Genomic DNA, 12,994 nt, shown 5'->3' with positions numbered 1-12,994 from the left:
ACTATATTGTAGTATGCCACATAAAACAAAGGCCACTTGTTTAAAAATGAAGTAATAAGGACAGAAAGTAGGAATGTGGATAAATTCAGATTTTTATAAACAAGTGATGTACATTAATATCAACCAGTCAAACCCCACTCAACTATATGCAGTTTAAAGAAATTCAACCACTCAGAGGTGCCCATTCTCACCATGCAAGTTTGTGTCAACTTCACCATGAATCCAGAGAAGACTTCAAATGAAAAGTAACAGCAATGTTTAAACAAATGTTACACTACAGGTCAGGCAATCAAAATACAAACTATGCATACACAGACAGTTGTAATTAATAATGACATGAACCTTTACCGCCAGAGGCGAAGCTGTTCATATTTGCCACAAAAACCTTTGCAAGGGAATCAAGCTGCTACAACTTCCGGTGTTGCTTATGTGAGCATGTGTTTATGCCTTGTGAGCATGTGTTTATGCCTTGTTTCTGTTTTTAGAATTGCCATCAGTTCAGTCTCATGATTGGTGAAGCTCTTTCAGGCTGCGCAGTGAATCTGCGCAGCTGCGGATGAGGCTGCACAGCTGGATACTAGCCTCTACTGAGGCTGAGTGTTGGAGCTCCTGTGTAGCCCACCGCAGCTTGTGCAGCACTGCATCCTCAGCACTGGACAGGGCTGGGTGAGGTGCAGGGGCTACTATGGGGGCTGCCACCTGGACTGGCTGTATGGATGGGGTGGATGTAGGGAGGAAGCTAGGGGTCACGGTGAGTGCAGGGGAGGGGTTGGCTGGTGGAGGTAGGGGCCCTCTCAGTCCTGACGCAGCACCCTCGCAGTGCTCTGGTCGGGGCTGCCCTGTGATGGAGAGGGGGGTGTCACTGGAGGGGGCTCCATTGTCCAGATGGACAGGCTGAGAGGCTAGCTGTCTCTCTCTGACCTGTGACAGGGCAGCCTGGGCATTTAGGGCTGAGTGTGAGAGTAACAGGAAAGAGAAGGAAAGGAGAAGAACAGTTTAGTTGGAGCAAGACAATTATTTGTTCAGTTGCAAACTAATATTAGATTAGTCATAAGCAGGGCCCAGAGTTAGCTCAGGAAACTAATTTCCTAGCCTGTCTACCGATCCACATTGCTCCAGCCAAACGTCACACCCACAAGTGTTTTCTTTGTATGGAGTGATCAATAAAGCAGCTAAATTGAATTCAGGACGAGTTGTCAGGCAACTTTCCCCCCCAGTCATAACATAAATGAACCTAGCCCTGCACAGACTCTTACCTGGGTTGTCCTTGTCTACGTCAGAGTCCAGTTCCTGACATGCAACACAGTAGTTCTTCTTCTGCTTGTCCTGAAGGAGAATCGTCTGGACAGGTACAAACAACCAATTATTAAACTCAAGCCCAGATACTACTTAGACGTTCATTAATCTCCAAAGACAAGACCAATCAATCCCTTTAGTTTTAAAAAGCATAGCTTTTAGCTATAGATCTCACTCAGTAAATATATAAAATGTTACAAATATATAAACGGGGATGGCCTGGATTATCCCCCACTCACCCCACATTGCTCACAGCATTCTCCTAACATTTTGTAGCCTTTGAGGAGGTAGGCACCCATGAGCTTGCTTATTTTGTCCTGTCGTTCCCGCTGAGCATGAATAACCTTCATCTCCGATTCTGAAGGGGGTGTCCACTCGAAGTCATCGTCGTCTGACAAGAAAACAGTGGAGGGTGAGGAAACCGACATTCAAACTATTAGAACTCAGTCATATGGACACGGCTGGCTTGTAGCTAGCTAGTTTATCAAACTGACAGTACGGTCATTTAACGCGTTGCATTAGTCGATTTTGGTTAATCTTTCAGCTAGCTAGGTGATGCTAATCTAACGTTTGATAGTGAGCCAACAGTAACTAGTTAGCAAGCAAGTATTATGCGACGTCAGTTTGCGCGAACTAAACTGGAGACACCGGTGGACCAACTAGTTGGCTAACGTTAGCCAATTAGCCAGCTAACGTTACTGTAGCTGGCTTAGCTGTCCAAGCTAGCTGTCAAACTGGGCTTCCGGTCAAAACTTTAATTCCCCAAAACGTCAGAGTTTGGCATTCTGAAAGACAATTAGCAAAATAAACTTTTGAGATAGCCTACCAAAATAAAACATAAGCACTTAAAGAAAGCAGCTGGTTTATTTACCTGCATTCAGTGCCATGATTCCACTGCTCTCCCTGGTTGCTGGTTGCTTTACAAAAAATGTATGTACACATGCGTGCACTACGTTTGAAATGTAACCTTTATAGGTTTGCTACTGCCACCTGCCGTAGTGGAAGACTATAGCTAGCTAGCTCAGAGACAGTCCAGTCAAATATATATTTTTATAACTAAACCAAGATAGACCTCAGCCCGGAACAAACGCATCACGGTGGGCAGAACAAACCAGGAGGTGGGCGGAGAAACACGAGCTAGCAACATCCTATTGGCGCGGTCTAGTATATATTCCGTTAGGGAACGCCTACTCTGTGATTTTTAAAAATTTAAATTGTACCTTTATTTTACTAGGCAAGTCAGTTAAGAACAAATTCTTATTTTCAATGACGGCCTAGGAACAGTGGGTTAACTGCCTGTTCAGGGGGAGAACGACAGATTTGTACCTTGTCAGCTCGGGGATTCGAATGTGTAACCTTTCGGTTACTAGTCCAACGCTCTAACCACTAGGCTACCTGCCGAAATGCGCCTATGCAATAACTCAAATCGCCTTTGCACTCCTAAGCAACGCTTTTTTTTTTTTTTTTTTACTTTGGCAAAGGGTAAAGTCTACAGAACATAGTCAACTCTGTTTGTAACATATTCTAGTTTTGGGAACAGAAACCTGTATTGAAATCAAATGTTTCATAAATGAGAAAATTAGCAGAATGTTCTCCCACTGCCGGCAAATAGGCTTCCTCTCACTACTTCCATATTTGGTAGTGAGTGGAAACGCCAAGCGGATGCCTCACATTTATACATCCGGTGAAATATCTGTCTCATTGTTCTTTCTGTGGTACAGTATGAAGATCACCCTTGTAGGCGATGTCATGGCGACGTTGGCTACTTTAACTCATGCGCAGAAACGTCATCGGGTCTAATCTTTCGGATTGCGCATGTGCAGACCATCAAATCAACGGCACCCCTTTAATATAAAGTTGTTTTTTTACAAAAATTAAAACGTGTCGGTTTGTCACTTTTACGAGGTTGGAGTAATAACATGTTCAACTACACAAGACATTGTCTCGAACCTAGATTGTGCCTTTAGATTTCGAGAAAATTTACTGCTAAAGAATAATGTTTCACTTCTCTCATTGACTTCTCAAACCTCAGCCTGGTCTGCTTTGCAAGCGTTCCCGAAAGTCTCGCGATCTTCTTCTTCTTCATCTGTGGATTTTATATGGCAACCAACTTTAAGGTTCATTACCACAACCAACTGACTGGAGTGTGGACCAGAGACAGGGAAGGTCTAAATCCTACCCATTATTCTCGTCTCCATAAAGAAAAACACAATTAAATACTACATCCCCTTGGCTCTTCAACCCCATTACTACTTAAATCTAATAACAATCTCTCCCTTTCCCTCCCATATTTCTGCCACTGAAATAGAACATGTTCCACTGTCTCCATCTCCTCCTGACAATGACCACACCTCCCAGTCGGATGTTTTCCTACCAATTTCTATGTAGTGTTGAGCCTCGTGTGTCCGTCTCAGCCTTTTAATTACCCTTCTCTCTCAACCTGAGGACCTCCCTGCCCCCACCTTTTCCTAGATCTTATATAGTTTGATTTGATTTGATTTTTACAGGGACAGTGCACATTAACGTTTCAGTAAATGTGCCAGTATTAACAACCCGGCTAATTTTCAACCACAGTCCCTGGGCAGGTTATTAAAAACAATTACATTATAGACAATAGCAACATAGGACAAGCAAGACATAGCATACAGACAGAGCAACATTGGATAAGTAAGACGTAGCATACAGACATAGCAACATAGAACAAAAAGCAGCAAGACAAAATTCATAAAAGCAACAAAGTGTTTCCACACTTCACAAGTTACAGACAACAGACAACATGGAAAGCGGCAACACACAGCTAGGGACCATGTTCACAAATCTGATTGCCCTTTAGCCATGTCTTCAAGCATTTTGTGAAAGTGTGATATGTGGTGTGTCTGACGGCAGTGTATTCCAGACATGGGAAGCTCTCACAGAGAAAACTGATTTAATAAAGTTGCTTTTCCTTAAGGGAACTATACAGTCACCTCTCATGGCAGACCTTGTGGATCTGCTGCCATATGTTTGGGTTTTCTGTTTAACAAAAATACTGAGTGGAGGGGGAGCCAGGCCATTTAGGATCTTGAATACAAGACATGCATCGGTGTATTGCACAAGATTTTCCCAACTCAGGAGCTCATGCTTTCTGAGGATGTAACAGTGATGATGGCTATTGGGCTTCCTATCAAGCACTTTGAGAGCCTGTTTGTAGACAGACTAAATAGGTCTTAATGTTGTACAGCAAGCTTGGGCCCAACTAGTCAAGCAGTATGTTAAGTGGGGGAGTATCATAGATTTGAAGTACAGTTTTGCTATCTCTGTAGTCAAACACTTTCGTATAAATCGGAAATTAGCCAGGTTGAATTTTGTTATTTGAATTACCTTTTTCACATGCTTTTTAAAAGAGAGGTTGGAATCAAGTATGATGCCAAGGTACTTAAAATCAGATACCACCTGGAGCTTCGCCCCTGACACATAGACATCTGGCTTAGTAGCATCTGTTGTCCTCTTTGTGAAGAACATGCAAACAGTTTTTTTTCACATTGAGATGCAAACACGAGTCACTGAGCCACTTTGTAACCTGGACCATTACAGTAGTGAGTTCTTGTGCAGCTTGTTGTTTGCTCTTTGCATGCACATATATCACTGTATCATCTGCATACATTTGAACTTCAGACCCCAGTACAGACAGAAGGCAGATCATTAATGTACAGGCTGAACAGGAGGGGCCCCAGTATTGGCCCTTGGGGCACGCCCACATCATAGCTAAGAGTGGGCGACAGCTCATTGCTCACTCTGTCACACTGAGTTCTGCCTTCAAGGTATGATTTCATCCATCTCAAGGCATCAGGGGAAAAGTTGAACTTGGACAATTTTGTGATGAGAATCTCATGGTTAACAGTATCAAAAGCCTTCCTTAGGTCCAGTTGTCTTCCCTTTCCATCCTTTTTCCAAAACTCTTATCATTTGTTTTTAATCACTGTTCTTATTAACCCCTTGGCATCTGCTTTACTGATTGACAGCTCCATTTCAACATTTGGATGTTTGAGAGCCTGCTTGGTGATAACATCCACCTCCTCATTCCCCTCTACTCCCACATGAGCTGGTACCCAGAGGAACATCACAAATACCACTATTTGTCTCACCCTATACAAGCACTGCAAATCCTCATACAATACATCCTGTCTGCTCTGATACACAAATGAGTGCTGCACAGGAGTCAGAGCAGATGACTACCCTGTCTGGCCTCACCTCCTCCACCCACTCTGCAGCCAAGAGTATGGCCAGCAACTCCATTGTGTATACGGATAAATTATCCATTGCTCTTTTTGCCACAGCCACTTTAAACTCAGTAATACTAAAAGCTGCACCTGTCCTTCCTGATTTAGGGTCCTTAGATCCATCTGTGAATATATTAAAGAAAGGATAGTACTGAGTTCTTAAATGTTCACTTACAACTGAATCCACTCCTTCCTCAACAGCTCTTACCGTCTCAGATCTTACCGTCTCAGCTCTTACTCTCTCAGTTCTTACTCTCTCATCTCTTACCGTCTCAAGCTACCCTAGATCACTGGCTGAGGGAGCAACCAAGGTGGGATAGCAGGAAGAACTACAGAGGGGCTAAACTCCTCCCAAAACAATCCCATCTCTCGCAATGCCTTTGCCTATCCACCCAAAACATCTATTCAGATTTCGTTCATGTTCCCAGCACTCTAGTAGCACCTTTTTTGTAAGTTGTGTAACCTTATGACCTTGAAGATTGACCCAATATGTGATGGCTAGTTGTTGTCATAGATCCATTTCCTGCAGTGGAATGACCAAAGTGCCCTCTAGTGGCCTCATGGGTGGAACATTATTAATATCTTTCATAATTTCAGAATGAATACCCTTTTTGCCGGCAATCCGGTGTTTTCTATTTCAAATGGTTTTGGCATATTTCCCTTTTCTGTGATGTATATAAAGTGTAATATAATATTGGGATGCAAACTTAATATTGAATACATTTCAGCTCTATATCTGACATTGTACAGGTACCTTATTTTTTAAAGCCCATAGCTTAAGGTGTATACTTTTGTTTCAAAGTAGATTTGTTCAAGGCTACCCAGAAACCCTCTGTGTGGCCCTGATTTAGCCCAAGGCATTAGAATGTTTAACTGCACTACCAATAGATGGGTTGGGTGGTTAATTAAGGTTGTCAAAAACAGGTTATCTGTATTTCGTCTCCAATGTTTATTGAAAAGATAAATACATTTGCAAAATGAACACTTGTCTCTCAAATGAATTATTACAGTTTCTGGTTAGCTAGCTAGCTAACTAGCGCATTTGAGCCATATTAGCCATATATGTGACATCAGTCAAAACACCACAAAACAAGACATGGTATCAAAAACAAGATCAAACGAGCTGAAAGGAGCCACTTACAATTCACCTCATGGCAGTTTCACTGAGTAGCCTACATTTACATGCACACAGTGGTATAAAGTACTTAAGTAAAAATACTTTATAGTACTACTTAAGTCGTTTTTTGTGTATCTGTACTTTACTATTTATTTTTTGACAACTTTTACTTTTACTTCACTAGATAAAATCTTGTATTTTTTACTCCATACATTTTCCCTGACACCAAAAATGACTGCTTAACAGGACAGGAAAAAGTTCAAATTCGCACACTTACCAAGAGAACGTCCCTGGTCATATCACTAAATGCAAATGCTTCTTTTGTAAATGGTGTCTGAGGGGGCCCCTAGCTATCCCTAAATAATAAAAAGAAAAAAAAGAAAATTGTGTCATCTAGTTTGCTTAATATCAGGAATTGAAAATGATTAATTATTTTACTTTGGATACTGAACTATATTTTAGCTATTACACAGAATGCGTACAAAGCTCTCCCTCGCCCTCCATTTGGCAAATCTGACCATTACTCTATTCTCCTGATTCCTGCTTACAAGCAACAATTAAAGCAGGAAGCACAGTGACTCGGTCTATAAAAAAGTGGTCAGATGAAGCAGATGCTAAACTACAGGACTGTTTTGCTAGTACAGACTGGAACATGTTCCAGAATTCTTCTGATGGCATTGAGGAGTACACCACATCAGTCACTGGCTTCATCAATAAGTGCATCGAGGACGTCGTCCCCACAGTGACTGTATGTACATACCCCAACCAGAAAACATGGATTACAGGCAACATTTGCACTGAGCTAAAGGCTAGAGCTGCTGCTTTCAAGGAGCGGGACTCTAACCCGGAAGGTTATAAGAAATCTCGCTATGCCCTCCAACAAACCATCAAACAGGCAAAGCGTCAATACAGGACTAAGATTGAATCGTTCTACACCGGCTCTGACACTCGTCGGATGTGGCAGGGTTGTAAACTATTACAGACTACAAAGGGGAGAACAGATGAGAGCGGCCCAGTGACCCGAGCCTACCAGACGAGCTAAATAACTTCTATGCTCGCTTCGGAGGCAAGTAACACTGAAACACGCATGAGAGCATCAGCTGTTCCGGAAGACTATGTGATCACACTCTCTCTGCAGCCGATGTGAGTAAGACCTTTAAACAGGTCAACATTCACAAGGCCACGGGGCCAGACGGATTACCAGGACGTGTACTTTGAGCATGCGCTGACCAACAGGCAAGTGTCTTCACTGACATTTTCAATCTCTCCCTGTCTGAGTCCGTAATACCAACATGTTTCAAGCAGACCACCATAGTCCCCATGCCCAAGAACAATAAGGTAAACTATCTAAATGAATACCGACCCGTAGCACTCACGTCTGTGTAACAGTATAACTTTAGACCGTCCCCTCGCCCATACCCGGGCGCGAACCAGGGACGATCTGCACACATCAACAACAGTCACCCACGAAGCATCGTTACCCATCGCTCCACAAAAGCCGCGGCCCTTGCAGAGCAAGGGGAACTACTACTTCAAGGTCTCAGAGCAAGTGATGTCACCGATTGAAACGCTATTTAGCGCACACCGCTAACTAAGCTAGCCGTTTCACATCCGTTACACTCACCCCCCTTTTGACCTCCTCCTTTTCCGCAGCAACCAGTGATCTGGGTCAACAGCATCAATTGGTGCAGTATAACTTTAGACCGTCCCCTCGCCCATACCCAGGCGTGAACCAGGGACCCTCTGCACACATCAACAACAGTCACCCTCGAAGCATCGCTACCCATCGCTCCACAAAAGCCGTGGCCCTTGCAGAGCAAGGGGAACTACTACTTCAAGGTCTCAGAGCAAGTGATGTCACCGATTGAAACGCTATTTAGCGCGCACCGCTAACTAACCTAGCCGTTTCACATCCGTTACATCTGTAGCCATGAAATGCTTTGAAAGGCTGGTCATGGCTCACATCAACACCATTATCCCAGAAAAACTAGACACACTCCAATTTGCATACCGCACCAACAGATCCACAGATGATCTATTGCACTCCACACTGCCCTTTCCAACCTGGACAAAAGGAACACCTATTTGAGAATGCTATTCATTGACTACAGCTCAGCATTCAACACCATGGTGCCCTCAAAGCTCATCAACACCTCCCACTGCAACCGGATCCTGGATTTCCTGATGGGCCGCCCCCGGGTGTTAAGGGTAGGTAACAACACATCCGCCACGCTGATTCTAAACACGGGGGCCCCTCAGAGGCCTGATCACGGACAACAATGAGACAGCCTATACGGAGCAGGTCAGAGACCTGACCGCGTGGTGCAAGGACAACAACCTCTCCCTCAACATGATCAAGACAAAGGAGACTACAGGAAAAGGAGGACCGAGCACGCCTCCATTCTCATTGACAGGGCTGTAGTGGAGCATGTTGAGAGCTTCAAGTTCCTTGGCATGTACATCACCAACAAACTAACATGGTCCAAGCACACCAAGACAGTCGTGAAAACCTATTCCCCCTCAGGAGGCTGAAAAGATTTGGCATGGGTCCTCAGATCCTCAAAAGGTTCTACATTTGCACAATCAAGAGCAAAGTGACAGGTTGCATCATTGCTTGGTATGGCATCTGCTCGGCCTCCGAACGCAAGGCACTACAGAGGGTAGTGCGTACGGCCCAGTATATCACCAGGGCCAAGCTTCCTGCCATTCAGGACCTCTATACCAGGTGGTGTCAGAGGAAGGCCCTAAAAATCGTCAAAGACTCCAGCCACCCTAGTCATAGACTGTTCTCTCTGCTACTGCACGGCAAGTGGTACCGGAGCGCCAAGTCTAACTCGAAGCAGCTTCTAAACAGCTTCTACCCCCAAGCCATAAGACTCCTGAACAGCTAATCAAATGGCTACCCAGACTATTTGCATTGCCCCCCCCCCCCACGCTGCTGCTACTCTCTGTTACTATCTATGCATAGCCACTTTAATAACTAATAATAATTATTGTGTGCATAATTATTGTTGCTAGCTATCTGGGCATCCAGGGCTGAGTTTCCCAAAAGCATCGTAACACTAAAATAATATTTTGTCTATTTAGTTTCAAGAAATCTTACAGGTAGAATACATCTCGTTAGAATGGCATGGCTGCCAAAGTTTTACTATTTATTTTTGGTAATAACCAAAAATACTTTATATGGGCAAATAAAATTCATATGATAAAAAGGAAAGTTTCATATTTTTGTAAGTCTGAGGGTGGTTTTAACCTTCCAGACTTGGAATTGTATCAACTCGCCACCCAAGCCTTGCGATATATAGTTAAATGCACTAAAGAGGAACAATGGGTACATATTGAAGATGTACATGCTCATCCCAAAATCTTTTCAAGAGTCTATTTTCAAAAGATAAAGCTAAGAACATGAACAACTTCCTAGTTATGAGCACTATTCTACTAGAACCAATATCACTCGCTAGAAACACAACCTTATGGAACAATCCTTAAATAGCTGTTAAACATTCATCGCTAAATTGGCCCACATGGAAAACAAAATGCATAGAAACCGTAAATGAATTTGGTAACAGGAAATACATTTATTTCCATCACAGAATAAAACAATAATTTTGGACTGACCAACGTAGATAGTTTCAAATACATTAAAAGTTACATATGACGTCATTTCGATTTGAAATCTTTTGGGACATCAGAGAAATCTTGAGGGAGTCCTATTTGAGTCAGAAAAAGATGTTCATATGATAGGTAAGATTTACTAAACCTTGCACAGAGCCTATCCAACTGACAATCTCTTAGAAAAAAATATAAACTATTGGAACCAAGATTGTGATGGGGTATGAGGATGAGTGTCTGGGCAGATGAGATGTAGTCATTGTAGTCATTGTTTGTGTGTCTTGTAAGTTGTTTGTATGTATAAGTTAGTTTTTTGGAATGCAAAAAAACTATTACATATGAAGAATTAATCAGTAAAGTAAAAGAGAACTAACTTTTGTTTTCTGCATAACGAAATACAGATATACTCTGTATTTGAGGGTATCTAACACATATCTCATGCCCTTGGGGTACCGAGTACGCCTCGTAGAGAAATATCCACAATATTTTAATATACAGGCCTATGGTCATCGGCACTTTAGCTCCGAAAGACGCAATATTCACTGGGGCTTGGCGGACATGACCCCGCAAAAAGTCCTTCCCAGTTTTATCATTGCACGGTGATACAAAACTTAGCTTGGGTGTGCTTTAGGACCGTGTAAACGCCTCAGAGCAGTCAGGTAGGCAATTTTCCGGTTTGAGCTGGATTTAGGACCACACAGAAACCACAGAGCTTGCGGACAGGCTGTGTGCTAAACGTCTGAACAGAAGCAGCTGCTGTCTATGTTGCGCTTTTTCTCCAAGTTATAAAAGCAAGGAGAGCAGAAATGGGCTACTCTTTGATCTAGCTAAAAAAATAACAAATGATTCCCTGTGCTGAGCTAGTAGTGTAACTAACATTAGCACATTTTTCATCCCCTCTCAGCTGAAGTGAATGAACTGCTAGCAGCTACCACAGCCAGTTCAGCTCTATCTAGCCTCTAGCTGCTCTATCTGTCAGGTAGCAATATCTAACAGCTGTTGTGTGTATGAAAATGTTTTGTTGCCTTTGTTTTGTCCTGTTTCAATATATGTACATTTGATGATGTACCATTGTACCATTAGCTAGCAGAGCTAGCCAAAAGTTGGCTAGGAAAACTGACAGCTATAGCTAGCTCACTAACTGTAGCTATTATTTTTGCCTCAATCACACTAGACCTGAATCAAATGATTAAACCCAGAGTTTTTATTAGTCAGTATAGCAATGTAACATGATTTATCTGGCAGTTTCCCTAGCTAATTCCCTTCCTTTCACACTGACACGATGTAAGCAGCCATACAGGCTTCATGATGCAGTCAGTACACAACACTACAGTACACATCAAGCAGGATCAGATGATGACAGGTGTCCCAGCAGGGTCAGACAGCCAGGGAAGACCAGTCTACAGAGCTCAGGTGAATTTTGCAGTATATTATAACAATCAGTGAATGAATACAAAGTTCCATCTTGAGTTGGCTAGTCTGGGATCTGGGAATTTCAATTGTTGAACCATTGATTAAAATCATGGATAATATAATGTAGAAATGTACACCAATATAAGTCTTTGTAATGCCTCTTCTTAGTATTTCTGAGCACATCTGAGGAAAAGATGGTGACAGAGTCAAGCAGCCAGGGAAGTCTGGGATGGAGCTGAGGTGAATTCTTGCAGATACAACACAATTTTGTCAGTGTAGCAAACACTGGGCAAGCAAGAAGCTTCAAAGATTGAAACAATTTTGTTGACCCCTTTTTTCTCCCCAATTGGTAGTAGTTACAGTCTTGTCTCATCGCTGCAACTCCCGTACGGACTCGGGAGAGGCAAAGGTCGAGAGCCATGCGTCCTCCGAAACACAACCCAACCTAGCCGCTCTGCTTCTTGACACAACGCACATCCAACCCAGAAGCCAGACACACCAATGTGTTGGAGGAAACACCTGGCGACCTGGTCAGCATGTACTGCGCCCGGCCCGCCACAGGAGTCGCTAGTGCGCGATGAGACAAGGATATACCTGCTGGCCAAACCCTCACTAACCCGGACGACGCAGAGCCAAACGTGCATCGCCCCATAGACCTCCCGATGCATTGCCATTAATTGGAAGGTTGGTTATCCTCCCACAATGGATGGAAGAAATGTCAAGTTATGTATCACTAGATACACTAGTATTTATTACTAGACTAAGGGTATACTGTGCAACTTACATAAAGTATGGATACCTTATATGGAATACAGTATGACAAAGGGTGTCTTTATTGAAAACATGCCCATGTCAGGGGAGATAAGTATTTAGGAAATCCCTAGCTGCTGGGCTGCTCATTCCTCAGTCCTGGCCTTGGGGGTCTGCCGTACTGTTGGTTGTCACTCTGACCTTGGCCTAACACACCTGAAACCAATAATGAATGTTTCACTAAAATCTTAAAGCTGAGTGGGGTGTGTTGGGTTGGGGGCTGCAGGGCCGTGGACCTCTAGGGGCAGGATGGGGTGACCCAGCTATATTGTGTGCAGATAAAAAGAGCTACAGTACTATTACGCATATGATATTAATGATTTTATTTAGGGTGTACTGTTTCTGTGTGTTAATGTGTATGTGTGTTTTTACAACACTTTTGTTTTCAAACCTTTCCTTGAGACATAAAAAAAAGATGGGAAGGAAGTTTTGTTGGGGAGAGAGTTGAGTTATTGACTAGACTGATGGGGGTTGGGCGTGCAGGTGG

At 43.1% G+C, this 12,994-nt stretch overlaps 1 protein-coding gene across 2 annotated transcripts; it reads right to left on the bottom strand.

Moving 5' to 3' along the window:
• Positions 1-74: 74 nt before the first annotated feature.
• Positions 75-2,278, bottom strand: znrd2 (zinc ribbon domain containing 2). Of its 2 annotated transcripts, XM_029620943.2 has the most exons (4): positions 2,168-2,278; positions 1,536-1,687; positions 1,257-1,341; positions 75-950 (listed from the first exon to the last, which is right to left on the bottom strand). In XM_029620943.2, the coding sequence occupies exons 1-4, from the start codon at positions 2,181-2,183 to the stop codon at positions 505-507; spliced, it is 699 nt and encodes a 232-aa protein (XP_029476803.1). In that variant the 5' UTR covers positions 2,184-2,278; the 3' UTR covers positions 75-504. The 2 variants fall into 2 exon arrangements, with proteins under 2 accessions (XP_029476803.1, XP_064860967.1); XM_065004895.1 differs by lacking the exon at positions 2,168-2,278 and having other exon boundaries at positions 1,536-2,146.
• Positions 2,279-12,994: the final 10,716 nt, after the last annotated feature.

The sequence above is a fragment of the Oncorhynchus nerka genome, linkage group LG19 (genome assembly GCF_034236695.1).
Source record: "Oncorhynchus nerka isolate Pitt River linkage group LG19, Oner_Uvic_2.0, whole genome shotgun sequence".
Classification (NCBI taxonomy): Eukaryota; Metazoa; Chordata; class Actinopteri; order Salmoniformes; family Salmonidae; genus Oncorhynchus; species Oncorhynchus nerka.
The sequence above is the reverse complement of the archived record's forward strand: the minus strand, read 5'-3'. Positions and strand labels throughout refer to the sequence as shown.

Bases quoted from the DNA above. Each gene is read 5' to 3' on its own strand.
- znrd2 (XM_065004895.1), bottom strand. From the start codon at position 1,724: ATGTCGGTTTCCTCACCCTCCACTGTTTTCTTGTCAGACGACGATGAC. The intron at 1,342-1,535 runs GTGAGTGGGGGA...GTACCTGTCCAG, and splicing joins AATGCTGTGAGCAATGTGGG to ACGATTCTCCTTCAGGACAA. The intron at 951-1,256 runs GTAAGAGTCTGT...TCTCACACTCAG, and splicing joins CGTAGACAAGGACAACCCAG to CCCTAAATGCCCAGGCTGCC.